General features: G+C 43.9%; 2 protein-coding genes across 2 annotated transcripts; one reads left to right on the top strand and one right to left on the bottom strand.

The window, feature by feature from the left end:
* The first annotated feature begins 1,364 nt into the window (after positions 1–1,364).
* Positions 1,365–11,711, top strand: LOC128410969 (epoxide hydrolase 1-like). The gene is made up of 9 exons (XM_053382865.1): positions 1,365–1,518; positions 3,903–4,113; positions 6,326–6,506; positions 6,649–6,879; positions 6,985–7,114; positions 8,415–8,620; positions 9,711–9,819; positions 10,069–10,194; positions 11,295–11,711. Exons 1-9 carry the CDS (start codon positions 1,490–1,492, stop codon positions 11,494–11,496), a joined length of 1,425 nt encoding a protein of 474 aa, XP_053238840.1. The 5' UTR covers positions 1,365–1,489; the 3' UTR covers positions 11,497–11,711.
* A 2,529-nt stretch (positions 11,712–14,240) lies between these two features.
* MAD2L1BP (MAD2L1 binding protein) lies at positions 14,241–18,407 on the bottom strand. The gene is made up of 3 exons (XM_053382864.1): positions 18,238–18,407; positions 17,859–18,112; positions 14,241–14,857 (listed from the first exon to the last, which is right to left on the bottom strand). The coding sequence occupies exons 1-3, from the start codon at positions 18,320–18,322 to the stop codon at positions 14,318–14,320; spliced, it is 879 nt and encodes a 292-aa protein (XP_053238839.1). The 5' UTR covers positions 18,323–18,407; the 3' UTR covers positions 14,241–14,317.

The raw sequence follows: 18,407 nt of genomic DNA, 5'->3' as shown, positions 1-18,407 counted from the left end.
TTGCTCTGCCCCAGCTCCTGCCAACCTAGCAGTTCAAAAGCATGCCAGTACAGGTAAATGAATAGGTACTACAGCAGCAGGAAGGTAAAGGGCATTTCTGTGCACTCTGGCTTCCATCACGGTGTCCTGTTGCACCAGAAGCTGTTTAGTCCTGCTGGCCACATGACCCGAAAAGCTGTCTGAGGAAAAACGCTGGCTCCCTTGGCCTGAAATGAAATGAGCGCCGCAACCCCACAGTCGCCTTTCACTGGACTTAACTGTCCAGGGGTCCTTTAGTTTTACCTTTAGAAGGGGAAAGGAGAAGCAGCAGATTGTCAGGTAAACTGGGAAAACTTCACTGTTTATCTGAAAAGTAAATTTCGTTTTAACGCGATATCCAGTTCCAGAAGGCATCTTAGGAGTTTTCATAATGTCAGTGAAGTGACTAAAGCCTTTTAAGAATAAAAATTCTCCCTGAAGCGGATTTACAGAAAGTCTTATTGTTTCCACAATAGTTGCCTGAGTAAAGTTGCTGTGGCATCCTCAGAGCTAACGGGGGCACATGCTTACAGGTGCATGAGTTGCAATGAAACTCAGCAAAAGCAGTTCTGCATTGTGATCACGAGAGGTCACAATGCGAAAAGCCATTTTTATATGTGGGGTTTACTGCAGTTGCTCTATATTGCAACAGATTGGCCAGATTTGTATTTCAAAAAATAAGGAACCTCAGAGAGATGTGGCTCCAAGTGGTTGTGGACATGTTGGTGACAGAGAAGTGAGCATGGTGTTAGTTAACTTTATTAGACCTTCTCCCATTTCTGTGTCTTACCCAGGGTTTTTCAGAAGCTCCAGGGTCAACAAAGCTTGCTGCCATTTGAGCATCCCTGACTTTCATATATAGCACAGGTTCTGTCACGTCAACTAAAACTAGGCAGTCTCAGACATGCATATAGTGTTAGCAGCACACTAGGGATTTGTGGTATAAGTACAGTGGTACCTCGGGTTAAGTACTTAATTTGTTCCGGAGGTCCGTTCTTAACCTGAAACTGTTCTTAATCTGAAGCACCACTTTAGCTAATGGGGCCTCCTGCTGCTGCCACGCTGCCGGAGCACGATTTCTGTTCTCATCCTGAAGCAAAGTTCTTAACCCGAGGTACTATTTCTGGGTTAGTGGAGTCTGTAACCTGAAGCGTTTGTAACCTGAAGCGTATGTAACCCGAGGTACCACTGTACTGAAGAAAGAGAGAAAGCCAGGGGGCGCCATTTGCTGCTCTGCCTCAAGGCAGCAACATGTCTTTGACCAGTCCTGCTAGCCATCATGGAAAGATGCCTTTAGGCAGTAGATGGCAGTAGGAAACTATGTAATCTTTTTGTTTACTCAATGTTACTCAATGGAGTACAGGGAACAGGCAGTTGAAGGCGGAAGTACGTAGCTAGGAAGGTTTTTCCATGGGCATTGTCCGTGGGTCAAAGCTGAACTCTTGTTGATTCATAGGCCCATCTTGCAGACATGTGGCAGCAGATCCTGCAGAATGTCAGGTGAGTGTAAAGAGGAGGCAGCAGGCGCTGCTCTTGGGGGAGCTTATGGGGTGGGATAAGCTGGACTTGGTATTTAGCTAGAAGCTAAATGGCGAGGGACTGGTCTGAATGCTGGCTGCAGAGTCGTGAAGCCAGGGCAGCCAACCCAGTTCACTGTGCTCTGAAATTAAGAAGCAAAGGGCAGTTCAAACTCCTTATTTTTATTGTGGAGCAATGAAACTAGAATAGCTACCAGCCCAGGTAGGTAATCACAGTCATGTTTCAAGTAGATCGGAATACCTACTTCCTACATAAACATACATAGAAAAGAGGTCTGGACATGGGCGTAGCCAAGATTTATGTTAGGGGGCGGGCATGACACCCACCTGTCATCATTCTCCGTCTGGCTCTGTCAAACAGATTCTGAATGAAATATCTCAGCAACAGTTGTTTTAAATTACTTTTTTTTTTCACCCCAAGTGCTCAGAAAAGTCTGTCAAAATCTTTCTACAGTTTCTCCTTTTAGTTAAGTATTTTTATTTATGCGCTTGATGTAGGAACTGCCCCCCTGGCTACACCCATTGGTGGGAAGATCCCCCAATTTATTCTTTTTATCCACAAGCGGGTGTTCATCAGGTTGCTAAACACCATGTAGCTCTTAATTTAAATGCATAGTTAAGTAGAACGGCTACTTTGTTTTTAAAGCTTCCTTCAAATATGTACCAAAGGACAGTCTGAAAGGAGCCTAGGACTGTTTGCCGCGGAAGTGCTGGAAAGATAGACCCCTCCATAAAGCCATCAAGTTCTGATCCTGCTTGAGGCAGATTAGCACCACTAAAGCTGCTTGGTGCTGAATCAACGCCATATCTTACCAGGATAAGGCCTCTGAGTAGCTAAATCCTTGTGAGATTTAAATAAACAAGGATCTGACTACTCTGCTTCTAAGGAGCTCGGAAACTTAGAAGAGGGGGAAGTTCCTGGCTTGCAGAAATCCAGGTGTCCCTTAGTAGCAAAATTGCTCACTATGTCATATGTACCCAAACTGGTGGTTTCATGGAAAGCTACTTTCTCCTGCCACAAACTCACCAAGTGGCCTTAAGTAAATCATTGCCTCTCAGTGGAAAACCTCAACTGCAAAATGAGGGTAATACAGGACATAAGGATTGCAAGAAGATTGTGCAAAGCATTTTGAATGTTCAGAAAAGCACTGCTTAACTGCTTCTGCTGGTTCCTCTATTGTGCTCGGACAGGAATTGAAATGCTATGTGCATTAATAAGCTTGATTTTTGTTACTGTTGTGCCTGGGACAAAGGGCAACCCTTCAGAGAGGCATTGGCAAAAGAGCCAAAGTGCAACCCACAATCACATGCCAGGCGCACAGTTTACATAAGAGAATGGAACAAAGTTTAGAAAGAAGGATGGGTTAGCAGGCATTCACCCACTCACCCTACCGCTGGGATTATTTGAACGAAATGCATATTCAGTTATAATCTGTAGCCTGAAAAGTACAGTTGATAACTGGAAATTATTAAAACAAGGCTGCAATCCTAATCATGTCTACTTGAAAGTTCATGCAATCAAAATCAATAGGGTTTACTTCTGAAATATGTTTGGGATTGCAGCGTTCGTGTAAAATATACTATTATTTATTTTACAGAAACCTAACACATAGACCAGGGACACAGGTGGCGCTGTGGGTAAAAGCCTCAGCGTCTAGGACTTGCCGATCGCATGGTCGGTGGTTCGAATCCCCGCAGTGGGGTGCGCTCCCGTCGTTCGGTCCCAGCACCTGCCAACCTAGCAGTTCGAAAGCACCCCCGGGTGCAAGTAGATAAATAGGGACCGCTTACTAGCGGGAAGGTAAACGACGTTCCGTGTGCTGCGCTGGCTCGCCAGATGCAGCTTGTCACACTGGCCACGTGACCCGGAAGTGTCTGCGGACAGCGCTGGCCCCCGGCATATAGAGTGAGATGAGCGCACAACCCTAGAGTCTGTCAAGACTGGCCCGTACGGGCAGGGGTACCTTTACCTTTACCTTTACCTTTAACACATAGACCAAATCTTGCCCTATAATCCCCTTTGTGTCTCCATCGACCCCAATCTTTACTTCTCGGGCCACTGCTGAGCCCAACAAAGAATGAAATTTCTGTTTATTACCTCTTGCAAGCATAAAAGAGTGATTAAAATGTTTAAAGAACACTTGCATATACAACCTTTGATTATATGTTTTTTCAGAACTATTTTTTTGTCCTATTAATTTATACTAAGCTACAATTTTAAATACCGAGAAGCATTTCAGTGAAAGCCCACCATTTGCTTCTAAGGAGACTTGCAAGTACTCCTTCTTTTGCACACATAGATTGCTTATCAGCCTTTGCCTCACAGAATGTTGGGTGCCTTTCTAGGTCTTATGACACACCCCAGAAAAACATGATTGCAGCTTCTTGTGCGCTCGGAGGTGGAGGCCTCCTAGTATATTGGCTTCTGTCTAGGCAGAGGACGAAGACCCTAGAAATGGGAGATGGATGGTGGGGCTCTGGAGAGAGACCACATACTGATGAAGAAGATAAAGGAATTAGACCCTTCAAAGTAACGACATCAGAGGAGGAAATCCAGGTACTAATGAGAAGAGGGAAATGGGGGGGGGGGTGTTATGTGTAAAATTCATGGTACAAACGCGTTTACCCTGGCTTTTGACACCTGAGATGTATATTTTTAGGACCCAGCTTATTTTTGTGATTGTTTTAAACTGCTTTTAATATTGTGTTTTGATGTTCTAACTGCCCTGTGAGAGCTTGAGAGTGTGTAAGTCTGCCAACTGAGTAGGATCACACTAAGGATTGATCACATTCCAGTTCTGTAGCTGCCTACCTTCTTTTCAGCCAATCATGTTAGTCATGCTTTTTAGGTCAGATGAGGGTGCTGGTAAAGCCCAAACTGGCCAGGCCAGTTTTCCTGTGTCATTGGGATACTATGCTAGCAAACAAGCTTTGTATCACTGTGACTCTCCAGCTACTAATTACTTGAACTACAGGTGATCCTGAGGTGGCCATGCCATGCCATCTGATTTTAGAAGGCTGCAGAGGATTGTGGTTTAGCTGAAACAGGGGGAGGGTGTCAGGTTTCATCACCCTAGCAATTCAAGCATTACTGTGTTGGAGGAGGGCTGGGAAGACCTCTATACATTGCCCTACACATTGTTGAACTCCCCACCGGGGTAGAAACCATATATCGAATAGGTGGAAAGCTCTTTTAACTTGAGTAGGCTGAAAGCAAAGAGTAAGGTTACCATAACTTCCATCATAGAGCTTCAGTATGCTGATGACAACATACAATAGTATGTGCACACTCAGAGGATGACCTCCACTTTTCCTACCTAGGCAGTTATATTTCCACAAGGGCAGCTTTCTCCCGATTGAAGTGCAGAGTGTTTGAGGACCGGGACATTCGCAGGGAAACCAAAATGCTTGTTTACAAAGCTATTGTACTACCAACCTTACTGTGAAACATGGACCACTTATAAATGCCATCTCCAACTCCTCAAAAAATTCCATCTACGGTGTCTCTGAAAATTTTTGCATATCACTTGGGAAGACAGGTAAACTAATGCCAGTGTACTGGAAGAAGCAAAGATCACTAGTGTTGAAGCAATGATTCTTCAACATCAACTTCATTGGAGTGGTCATTATAATAATAATAATAATTTATTATTTGTACCCTGCCCATCTGGCTGGGTTTCCCCAGCCACTCTGGGCAGCTTCCAACAAAGATTAAAAATACATTAAAATGTTGTTTGGATGCCTGAGTATTGTCTTTCAAAGCAACTACTCTATTCCAAATTTAAAAATGGAAAGCATAATGCTGGTGGCCAACAAAAGAGGTTTAAAGACTATCTCAAGACAAATCTAAAAATCTAAAAAAATGTAGTATAAACACTGACAACTGGGAAACACTGGCCTGCGAGTGCTCCAGTTTGAGAACAGGCTTTACCAAAGGTGTCATGGACTTTGAAGATGCTCAAACTAAGGATAAAAGGGAGAAATATGCTAAGAGGAAGGCATGTTTGGCAAACCCTCACCGTGATCAGCTCCTGCCTGGAATCCCATGTCCCCACTGTGGAAGGACGTGTGGATCCAGAATTGGCCTCCACAGTCACCTACGGACACACTGTTAAGACCGTGTTCATGGAAGACACTATTACACTGCTATGAGTAATCGCCAAAGAGAATAAGAAGAGAGAGAAGACCTCAACTAATAAATTGTCACCTGGTAGCTTATATTGGCAATATGCTATCATTGACATGTTCAAAGCAGCTTCAAAAATTGCAACAGCCCCTTTTCTGTAAGGGACTTGAAAATCTTTCAAGATGTTAAGATATGTTTCGATGGTCACATTTTCTAAATAGGAACAAAATTAATCATGCTGTCTAGCACCAGGAAAGCTCTCCTGAGTTTTGACTGTTTCAGAATCTTTTACCCAGTATTTGGCATGCATTTTAGGACATGGAACACTCTCTACGCTTCCCATTCCCCAATCATACAAAACAAATAATTCTTCCTAAATGAAATGAAAGTTTCTCTCGTCTGTTTTTAAAAAAACTCTTTTAGTTTGAGGCCTTCAGTCAAAGTCTTTATCCAGCCAGAAACCCATATGAACAACACTGTTCTGCATAATATTCCTTAGGGCCATATAGAAAGCGCAATCTTTGTGCACCCCTAATATATAGTGGAAAGCCTTTGATCCTCTAAGAACTATTCATAGAGGTTAGGATGCCTCACTTTTGAAAGTATTTTTTATGGGGACTCTCTCTCTCTCTCTTCTCTGTAGGATTTGTACCAGCGTCTCGATCAGACCCGCTACACACCACCCCTAGAAGGGGCTGCCTTCAACTACGGTTTCAACTCCAACTATCTGCAGAGAGTGGTCTCCTACTGGAGAACCCAGTTTGACTGGCAAAAACAAGTTAAAATCCTCAACCAGTACCCACATTATAAGACAACCATTGAAGGTGAATTCTTTCCCCATTGAACTACACATAAATATATCCTTAATGGGATTAATCCTTTCAGACCAACCCCAACCCCATTTTCCACAGTGAGCTTTCTCTGCTGCAGCTAGCACTTAAAACTTGTCTGTTGGATTTCTGGCAGGAATTGAAGTTCATTTCATCCATGTGAAACCATCTCACACCCCGAAAGGTCAGAATGCTAGGCCGTTGCTGATGGTGCATGGTTGGCCTGGCTCCTTCTATGAATTCTATAAGATCATCCCACTGCTTACGGACCCTGCTGGTCATGGACTGAGTGGTGAAAATGTGGTGTTTGAGATCATCTGTCCATCCATCCCAGGTTATGGTTTTTCAGAGGCCCCTCACAAACAGGGTAAGTGGCAGATAAACCAAGGAGGGATTTCCAGGGCACTGCTTTTAATTAAAAGCTGTGGTAGATGTCTTTTACTGATACAGTACTTTTTGTCCCCACTGACAGGCTTTGATTCATTGGCTGCTGCTCGAATCTTTCACAAGCTAATGCAGAGACTCGGCTTCCAGGAATATTATCTACAGGGTGGAGACTGGGGTTCCAAGATCACCACAAACATAGCCCAGATGGTGCCACAGTAAGTGGTGGAGGTCCTTCTCTCTATTACATATTCCTCAATATTCAACATAAATTAGTGGCTGTGCATATCTATACATTATAAAGGTAAAGGTAAAGTGGGTGGCGCTGTAGTATAAACCACTGAGCCCCTTGGCCTTGCCAGTCGGAAGGTGGTTCGAATCCATGCGACAGGGTGAGCTCCTGTTGCTCTGTCCCAGCTCGTGCCAACCAACAGTTCAAAAGCATGCCAATGCAAGTAGATAAATAGGTACCGCTGCAGCGGGAAGTTAAACTGCATTTTTGTGCGCCCTGGTTTCCGTCCCATTGCACCAGAAGCGGTTAATTCATGCTGGCCACATGACCCGGAAAGCTGTCTGTGGACAAACGCCGGCTCCCTCGGCCTGAAAGCGAGATGAGCACTGCAACCCCATAGTCGCCTTTGACTGTACTTAACCGTCCAGGGGTCCTTTACTTTTACCTTAAATGTAAAGGGACCCCTGACCATTAGGTCCAGTCATGGCCGACTCTGGGGTTGCGGCGCTCATCTCACTTTATTGGCCAAGGGAGCTGGTGTACAGCTTCCGGGTCATGTGGCCAGCATGACTAAGCCACTTCTGGCGAACCAGAGCAGCGCACAGAAACGTCGTTTACTTTCCCGCCAGAGCGGTACCTATTTATCTACTTGCACTTTGAGATGCTTTCGAACTGCTAGGTTGGCAGGAGCACGGACCGAGCAATGGGAGCTCACCCCGTCGTGGGGATTCGACCCACCGGCCTTCTGATCGGCAAGTCCTAGGCTCTGTGGTTTAACCCACAGCGCCACCCACATCCCTAATTTTACCTTACATTTACGTTATAAAGCAGGGGGTTATCTAGGCATAATCTTTCTTCATGCAACTTGGTTGCAGGGGTTGCAAGGGTTGTTGTTTGCAAGGAAGGATGTCGGAGAATATAATGAGCATTTGTTGTCAAAGCAGGACTCATGGAAGTAATTGAGAACAGAAACATACGTTTTGGATTACATCTGCATGAGGAATCAATTTCTGCCCTGAAGAAAATCCAGATTTTGCTCCTAATTGAACTTATGGCAAGCAACTGAGAAATGCCAGCTTGCACAAGAACCACTATTAAAAGCAGTATTAAATAACAGCAATATATCCCTGCCTGTGTATACAAGGGATGATTATGTCTCTTTCCTGGATGTCACTTCTCCCAAGTATTTTCTCATTGTTCTTCCATATTTGCTGGTTCTGACTCTAATGCTAGCCAAAGCACATTTACTAGAAAGTTTAGGAAAACTCTCCATGCCTTCTTTTCAGATCTGTAAAAGGGCTTCATCTGAACATGGTTTTCATCAGTAACATTAGCTTGGTTGGTTTACTACTGGGAGCCTATGTACCATGGCTGGTGGGCCTCACCAGGGAAGACGCACGTCGTTTATTCCCATACTTTGAGAAGCACGTGTATGAAATTTTGCGAGAATCTGGTTACTTACACATCCAGGCCACCAAGCCTGACACAGCAGGTTTGTTGATCATCCTGTGTTTTGTGAAGCCCCCACTGAAAAAGAGGCATTTTAGTCTTCCCCATACAGAATGAAATTATACTAGCTAAGGCACATAGGAATAACTGCAGTAAATTATAGAGATTTGGATTAATCAGGCTTCATTAATTATAACTTTCTATTGCAAAAGAGGAGTGTATGGGGTGTGAGGGGATGGGTAGTAGCACTGGTGGGGGAACATGCCATGCTCCTACTGGAGTAGCTTGTCCACCTTTGGTCCTCACTCTGCACTCAGCTCTCACCTGTGGCTCCTAGAAACCTTCATCCCCAGAGGTGGACTCCAGTGTCTTGAGACTGAAGGATGCCAACAATTGCAGAAGCAAATGAGGAAGGGCAAAGTAATACAGTAGGATTACAACTTATGTGCATTTAACCTGCATGATCACAGCTGTACGTGCTTGGTAGCTGGCCAGCTGATATTGCACAAATTAAACACACACAAGGCAGAGAGCTCAAAAGCTCTTTCCATGCCAGGTTTTCCCAGCACAAAAATAGCTTTTAAGCTCTCTGTCCTGCTTACCAGGCTCTGGGAAGGTCTCACACTTGCTCTGTCAGGTAAAATTCCAAGGTGTTGTTTCGGCTATATGTGATTTCATATTTATTCCCCTCCCCGGAATGTAACACCTACACGAGACTACTGTACACACACACAGATCTCTGCCCCCCACTTTTACAGACAGCAAAAATAACTCTGCAAGTAAACAAGATTCACACAATAAGCTCCCCTGGTAATGGGCTTACATGGAGGGGGGGTGGCGGGGGGAGAGCAAACTGCCAAGGTACCATGGATGAGTCAGCAGCAACCCCTGTGCTCCCAGTGGCCAGTTTTCTAGCCAAATGCTTTTTTTCTCCAGCCAGGTTAGCTAGATCCTTGGAAGAACCAGGCCCTTGCAGTTAAGACATCCAGAATGATGTGGCATTAAGTTGGTTGCAATCCAAAGCCCTAGTTCTCACTTTGATCTCTGAGCAAGTCCCATGCAGGGCCCAGTTCCTAGCCAGAGGTGGTGCAAGTGTCTCATGTAAACGGTAATATGCTGTTTCCCTGATCTAGGCTGTGGATTGAATGATTCTCCTGTGGGACTCGCTGCATACATCCTGGAGAAATTCTCCACCTGGACAGACAAATCATTCCGGAACATGGACAATGGAGGTCTGGAAAGGTCTGTACCACGAGTGTAATGGGGTAAGGATCCTTTTTAGGAAGGGGGAGGGGAGTTCTCATCTCAAACAGCCAATAAAATTGGCATTTTTTTTAACCCATTACTGCTTTTTTCAGTATACTCTTAACACACCCCAAAGGTAGCATGTTATTAGCTCACTTTCTATTCTGTATTAGTAGACCAAATTGCAGTCAAGTACCAAAGGTATGATGGTAAAACTATGATAATGCTTTAAACTCCTCTCTTTAGGAAATACTCTCTTGATGACCTTTTGACCAATATCATGATTTACTGGGTCACTTCCTCCATTGTACCATCAATGCGCTTTTACAAGGAAAATCTTTCCCAGAATCCCCAGAATGCTCCTGACAGCAGGTAAGGAACAGGATCCAGAAGCTGTTTTAAGAGAAGTCATTGCACTGCAAAGATGCTGTGCTTTCTGTCTTAAGGCATTTTTATAGCTGTTATGGTGATAGTAGCAATAGCTGGTTACATAATAGAAGCACAATACTCCTGTTTCATCACATCCAGAAGTATTTTCTCCAAAACAACAAATTTGCTTTTGAAAGCAAGTTTTGAAATCTTACATGCTTTGATTCAAAGGAAATAAACAAAGCCCCAACTAGCATTATGGAATTCTTTGGCCATGCCTAAAGATCAGGGAATTGTTCTCCAAGTTTTAAGTTGTCTAAATGATTCACTAAGAGAACAAAGTCCATGATGGCTTCTTTCCCAATTACCAAAACTATCACAGGTCCATTGTTGCTCTAAAGCCGGAGTAAAAGCTTCAAACCAAACTCTCTTGGAACACATCTGCAAGAAGAGAACCATTTAGCCCTCATGGTTGCCAATATATTAGTATTCACTAGTAAAGTTATATTATTTCTCCTATAAGAGCTCAGGGCAGCTTACAATTAAAACATTTGAGTGCATCTCTAGATACAACTCCCGTAATGCAGCAGACAAGACACTATTGGAATCCAGTTCACATTTATGCCCCCAAAGTCTGAGCCTTCAGTGCACTCCTGAAAATTATCCACTTAGGTGACAGACATTCTGAAATGGGGTACCACCAAGGAGAAGGCCCTATCTCTGATCATTACACAGCAAAGGGACCTTGAGCATGGCCTCCCTCAAAGATCTCATAGCAGGATTCAACAGGTACTTAAACCCCATACCATATAGACCACATTGTGGAACGCTTCCACATCCAGTTATGTGGTTATTAGAACAAGAGTTATAAAGGCAGGTTGTCCCAGTCCAGGAACGGCTATAACTAGTGAACCAGCCATAGTTTAGTTTGCATGCGTGGTAAAAAATTGGAGAAGACAAACAATGCAATATGTATTAATGGGTGGGCTATGGAAGAGCATGTTCTCTTAACTTGCCACAGTGAGGCTTACTAAGAAAAAGTGTTTTGCAGTTCCTATGTTATCTAGTAAGCTCTTGAGAAGTTATGGTATCTTCTGCTACAGGGTTGAAGTCTATGTTCCTACTGGTATTGCTGCCTTCCCTGGTGAACTTACTCATATCCCACGTTCCTGGGCAAAGAAGTTGTTTAAGAACATTGTCACCTATTCCTACATGCCACGGGGCGGACATTTTGCTGCCTTCGAGGAACCAGCACTTTTAGCTCAAGACTTCAGGCAGTTTGTGAAGAAGGTGGAACACCTGTAAATTAATATTAAATGGCACAAGCATTGCAGAGAGCTCTATGAACCAAAAGTTGGAAGCTTTCCGACAACTAAACAATACTTAAAGCATGTATTTACTCCTTATGTTTTGGGTAGGCAAGTATTTTTCTATGAGGCTAGCTGTGGAAGCCATACAAAGTTGTGTGAAAAAAGGGAAAAGACACTGTTTACATTAAAGCAACTTCTTTTTAAAGCCAAGGTAGTAGAGTTCTTGTCTTATTATGATTTTACAAGATTTGTTACAAGACAGATTCCTTTTACATTTCATTTCACCTTCACAAAAATCAAACAGAAACATTTCCCAGGGATGAGGAGCCTCCCCATCTGGCAAGCAGCCTCTCCTCTTTCAGTCCTGCCTCACCCAGGATTATGCTTTGTGCAATTATGCTTTAGAAAATAGGCTTTAGCTGCTTCAGTGGAAGCAAATTGCCATGCAAGGACGACGATTTTTGGTAGAAAGTTACAGCTGGGAAGGAGCTCCCCCCCCTTGTGAAAAACAGCTTGCATTGGTGCCAGTATAAGCCTAACTGCTGTGCAGGGGAAAAGGTGGCCTGAGAGAGAGAGGCAAATGGAATGAGGGTGTGTATTAGTGGCTATGAACCTCACCCACTACTGCCTTGTAGTCCCCCAACAGATTTTCCTCAAGGAAATATGGCAAGTGGGAAGAAGCAGTTCCTCAACCTTTTTAACACAGCGTTCTGCATTGTAAGATTATAGTAGATTACCACTGGGTTTGTACGTAGGGGCTGTAAAGTTAGAATTAGGAACACTGTCAAGTTAGAATTAGGAACACTGTCAAGGGCTGAGCTCCACTATATAGGCAGCCTTTTAGAAGGCAAGTCAACTTTCCTCATAATCCATGCTATTTTCTCTGAAAAAAGTGTTGTTTTAAAAAAATACATTCAGTAGCTATAATATTTTGTTCTACAGTAACCGATGCAGCTTCTTTTGTGCTTCTGTTAGCTTTCAACAGGCATTTTTTAAAAGCAGGATGTTTGTTTAGCCTCTCCCAGAACAATTAGAACACAATACAAAAATGTCCCACAGGTCAGAAAATGCTGTTCTGGCCCAGAACAGGCAAGCAGCTTTGTAAATAATAGTTTAAATGGAGCTCAAATGCCTTTGGCCCAAGAAGTAACATATGTTCTTAGATCTCCCATAGGTCTCAGCTTTAACCTGAAAACTTCAAGCAGAACAAAATCCAGCTTGCAGTTCCTTATTACTCATCCTTCCCATCCCAAAAATATTTCCTTAGGGAACTGAGGAAAACCTATTACATCCAATTATCCTTACATCTGTCTTGAGCTTCTTTTGATAAATGTTACTCCCACCTAAACACATAGGAATCTATCCTCAGGAAAGCCACGCTTCTCCAACTAACTAACCTCTTCCCTCACTTCAGTGTAAAGCGTTCAGACCCTTCATAGTGGGTATGTTCACATTAAGTAAAATGTTGCCCATTGGTTGGGAACAAGATGCTAGTTCTCTTAATGCTTGCTCAACAGTGGTTGTCCCAACCCCCCAGCCCTACCCTGCAGTTTACCTTCATTGATGAAGAACATCAGTGCCATGGTGCACTGTGGCAAATGAGTAGAGAACCTGCCTTGTCACCTGCTTTTACATCATCAATACCAACTTTATTCCCTGTAGATGCTTTGGATAACAGCTCACATCCTTTACCACTGGGTATGCAGGCTGAGGTTGATGGGAGCTGGAGTCCAATAACACCCAGAGGACACCAGGTTGGGGAAGGCAAAACTATAGCTTCACTTTGATCACAGCAATTGAAGATGAGCAAAACATCTTGTGCAGCTTTATAGAAGCTGATATTACAGCAAAGATTGTGCTTCAGAGCCTTTTCCAAAAAGAGCACATTTACAATGTTAGCTTCTAGTTTTGACTAACAGAGACAAACACAGGAGGAGGCTTAATCAGAGTACTCATGTACGCAAACTGTTAGGAAAGCAAAATGAGCTTTTCAATACGAGAGATAACATTTGTACCCTACTCTTCAGCCAAAAAGACTTCCATTATTTTACATTCCACAATTTAGAAAGTGTTTTCACCCCAATTTGTAATTTTTCAGACAAATCATTGTTCACAAGCAGCCTTCCCTAGTGCCCTCCACATGCTCTGTAACTCTCAGGACCTGAAGCCAGCATGATCAATGGTCAGGGATGGTGGGAGTTGTCATTCAAAGCACCTGCGTAGCACCAGATAAATATTTTTAAACCAACTTTTCCCACTCTAATTATCCTGTGGGGATGCAAACTTTAAAAGTTATTAGGCCTCCAGTGTTGAGGGGATTTGTGCTGCTCTTAATTATGGCCACAACCCTTACAATAGCTCCTTAGACATTTATTACTCAGGAAAAAGCAGAAAGTTATATGGCTTTTGCCAGATTCTTGAACAGTCACAGAAACCAAAGTAATTCATGAACACTGTAGTTATCTACCTGTAAACATAGTCCATAATATAACATTATGTAGGAAGTTCCCCCCGCTGGTATAACTATTTCAAGTAACATGTAATAGGTTTCGTAGGCCTTAAAGCAATCTCTTTTCCCTTTTGAATCAATTCCCCAAAGGCCCTTCCTATAGTCCTAGGTGGATCTGCTTCTAAGCTCCATCATTTTGAAAGGAAGTTAACTCTGGAGAATATGATAGTGCTCATCTGCTCATCACAGATTTCTAAGGGGTCTGGCAAAAAGGTTCAAATGAGGGGAACTTGTGGCTGCAGCTGATCAGATTTATTACAAAGCAATATGGAGACAGGAACTTAAGCATTCTCTCTTAAAAACGTTGTCAAGAGTAACGAAAGCCCTTCACTGTCACTGGAGCTTGAAACCATATGTAATCATCCAAGTTAAAGTTCATCTCCTGGTTGGCAGAAAGGGATGTATTCTTGCTGTGACTGCACGATAAGCTGACCGTCAACTTCCTCCCTCGGGCTGGCACTTTGTAGTTTAGTTTTGGTCTGAACCAGTTAACACCACAGCTGCGGTGCCCTTGAACCATAACAACGACACCCATAGTGGGAACGGCTTGAAGCTCGCTGAATACATCTGCCAGGAAGAGTGAACGGAAAAGCTTGCGAATACAGGCTCCTGTCTGCAGACTCTCATCAGCACTGCTCATGGAGATACCTTGCAGATTGATCTCATAGAGTTCTTTGGGACTGACAGCGGTGCCCCCAAGCAGAATAAGAACTCGTGGGACCAATGTCAAACTGAACATGTTTTCTAAGTGCTGAAACATTCCTTCAAGTTCACTCAGTACTTGCTGACACTTCTTGTTGTTGCTGTCTTGATCTTTTGGATTGATTTTTTTGACCACATCTTCATCCTGTGAGGTTAAGGTGGTTGAAATGATGTCAATATTTTAGGTGAAAAGATGACAATATTTAATCTTGAATATAGTTATTTCACACATTATCTCAAAGTCTAGGCATATCATTGATAACATATAGAACAAACCAGAAAAAGTGTCATAATCATAACTTACCAAAATCACTACTTAAATAAAACAAGCCAGTTACTAATAAGGTGGTTTGTCTTCAGTGACCACTTTTCTCTTAACTGCTGCACAGCACCCATTAAATTATGGAAATTCATTCCCCCAATAAATACAAAGACTTAATATTTCTGTAGTGCCATTTCACCTAAAGTTTCTCTCACACCATAAAATCTGCATCAGAATATGATCATGTTTGGGAATGGTATGTCTGCCCTTTGAAAGGTGTCAAAACAAGTATAAAAGCAGGTGTTCCCAGTTTCATACTAAATCAACAAACATACAATAGGCAAGTTCCACAGAAGATGCAGCCTTGGCTAGGAAGATATAATGCAGGAGTTCAAAACGCTGCTTTAGAAATTGGAAAATGTGAGGTTTTGTCTGCTTAGTATGTTTCATACAATGCATAATATTCCTATTAATGCAAGAGCCATTCCAAGTTCAGTTGTCGTATTGAAAGGAGCTCTGGTAGGGGGCCAAAAGTGCAAATCTGAAGAACGACTGCCAGTCAATCAGAACTCTAAGCTCCGGAAGATGCCAAAAAGGTGTAGCTGGTGAGTACCTTAACGTACGAAGCTAGCCAGGGGTTTGCCATATTGTAAGTCATTTCTATAATAGCTAAATTTGCTGTTATTAATATTAGCAGATTAGGGACAATTATTAGAATACTACAACTGCCTATATGCTAGGAAGTATCATGTGTGCATAGTAGGTTCATGGCCATTAATTATAAGCAGTGAATCTTTATTTTAGGATTTACCTCTTTGCTAGGAGCTAGTCATAATGATGTATTATACTATGTTCACTACAGACCAGCTCACCACATCATTTGTTGTTTTTATTATTTTATTTATGAATCTCTTCCCATGAGTCATCTATCTAGATGTGATTTACAATGAAGCGACATATATAGAACTGTTGCATATATAAAAAGTTTAAAAGCAACTTTTAAACTTTTTTATATTCATAGTTTTTTAAACAGCAACACATATATATACATAATATCAATTCAGATCCTGGGCAGATACCAACTGGGATAAAGATTTTAGAGGACTTGTTGAAAGAAGAACTTCTTAACCTGGCACTGATACATCAATGGAGAAAGCTGCTGCCTGATATGCAGTGGGAGGGAGTTTCAAAGGGCAGGTGCTGCCACACTGAAGACACCACTCCAACATGGTGTGTCACATACCACCTGGTAGAATGGTACCTGTAGGATGCACACTCCAATACCAAGCTCTGTAGTCATTTGGCAGCCAGTGGAATTCCTTCAGCAGAGGCATAATGCAATGGTCATATTCTGCTGTTTTGCCCTAATAAGTAGTCCAACTGCCACGTTTTGCATTTGCTGCAGCTTCTGGATCAGCCTCAAGAGCAGCCCCACTTAGTGCATTGCAGTAAACCAAACTGGAGTTACCAGTGTGTGAATAACTGGTCAGGCTAAACCGATGCAGGAAATGCCACAGCTGTCTTACCAACTGAAGCTGATGAAAGGCTGCCCTAGCCATTGAGGTTACGTGGACCACTAGTAGCAAAAGTGGGTCCAGGAGTACCTCCAGATTGTGAACCTGAATCTTCAGGGGGATTACAACTCTAGCCACAGCAGACAATTGACACCATGGTAAAGACTCCAAAGTGGTAAAGGCACATTATCAAAGTTTATAATAATGAAACAGTAGTATAGCGGGAAGGTAACAGTGTTTCCGTGCACTGCGCTGGCTCGCCAGAGCAGCTTCGTCATGCTGGCCACATGACCCGGAAGTGTCTCCGGACAGCGCTGGCTCCCGGCCTCTTAAGCGAGATGAGCACGCAACCCCAGAGTCGGTCACGACTGGCCCGTACGGGCAGGGGTACCTTTACCTTTAGTAGAATCATAGAATTGGAGGGGACCACAAGAGTCATCTGCTCCAACCCCCTGCAAGGCAAGAATCTTTTGCCCAACGTGGGGCTGGAAGGCACAACCCCATGCTCTACCAACTGAGTTACTCCCTCCTTCCAGTAATACTGCATTTTCCAGCACATGATTGTTGCAGGTACATATGCCAAGAAGTAGGAACTGTTTGTGGGTCCTTGTGATGTACACAGCATCAGTAGCACCCATTACTTCAGAACTCCTGATTAATCCAGTCCTAAGAACAATTATTATTAGTAATTAAAGCCATATGATTTAACCTTCAAAAATAAATGAAGAATCCAACCACATGCATCCATCACCCATATAATCAGTGAGGTAGGCTACTCCACCCTATAGAACCTCAAAGCATAAGAACATTTTCACCCAATGCATCTGAGTTAGCCTGTGATGCTCTCAGTCACCCTGTTAGACTCATAATCAGGAGTTTAATAAGGTATGATTGCTCCCATTTTTAAAATCCCTTTTAAAATGCACAAGTTGTTATCACCATGCAGAGGCTGCCCCCAAATACTTGCCATAACCATATGAAGCCACCGAAGATAAACTGCAGCTAAATCTTCAGCGACCTCCAGAACACAGGAAATACTTTTAACCAAGTCTAAACCACCCAGAGGTAAAGCGAAGATCCCAATTTGTATTTGTGGTTGCAAGCATGAGGAAAAGGAAGTTGAATACATCCGCACGTGTGGCTTAATAGCCTACCCCCCCCCATCAAAAAAGCCCACATTCTCTCGTCTCTGAAAACATGCGGAAAACCGTGCGAGAGACCGTTTTTTGCCACACAAGTGAACATCCTGGAGCCAGTGTCGGTTTGATGCGCCTGAAGCGAAAGCGAAAAACTCAGCCAGCGCTTCCCCGGGTGCACAGCTTGTAACGCGAGGATGCGATCCCGTGTATGCGCGAACAGCCTCAACTCACCTGGCCGGGTGATTTCGGAAATTGCCTCCGGGAGAAGCAGGCGAGCTGCTCGTAAGGCAAAGGCAGCTGCTGCCTCTGGTACAAGACGTGCTTCATGAACTCGGAGGTGAAACGGAAGCAGCCCTCGCGGGTCACGAAGCCGGGGAAAACCACAGACACCGAGGAGGCGCCGCCGGGAACCGAAGCCACGGGCGGCGCCGGCGCCACAGTCACGGCAACGGCGGGAGCGTCGCGCAGTTCCAAGCCGGAGTCGGCTGCGCAGAAAGAGAGAGAGAGAAGGCGGAGCGGCCTCGTCACTCGGCCGCGGTGATGCAGAAGGCCCAGAGACCCAGAAGGGAAGGGAAGGGGCCGCCGTGGAAAACCCAAAGCCCGGCCTTACCTTCTCGTTGCGTCGCTCCGGGCGCGGCCATTTTCTGCTCTCCGACGTCGCTCTGGTTTGAATGGCCGCGCTCCCGGAGCATCATGGGAACTTTTTAGGGACGTCAGTGGGCGGGGAAAGAGATCGTGGCGCCAGTAGGCGCGCCGCCCTTCAACCCAAAGGAAAGGTCG

Source organism: Podarcis raffonei, chromosome 3 (genome assembly GCF_027172205.1).
Source record: "Podarcis raffonei isolate rPodRaf1 chromosome 3, rPodRaf1.pri, whole genome shotgun sequence".
NCBI classification, from domain to species: domain Eukaryota; kingdom Metazoa; phylum Chordata; class Lepidosauria; order Squamata; family Lacertidae; genus Podarcis; species Podarcis raffonei.
The sequence above is the reverse complement of the archived record's forward strand: the minus strand, read 5'-3'. Positions and strand labels throughout refer to the sequence as shown.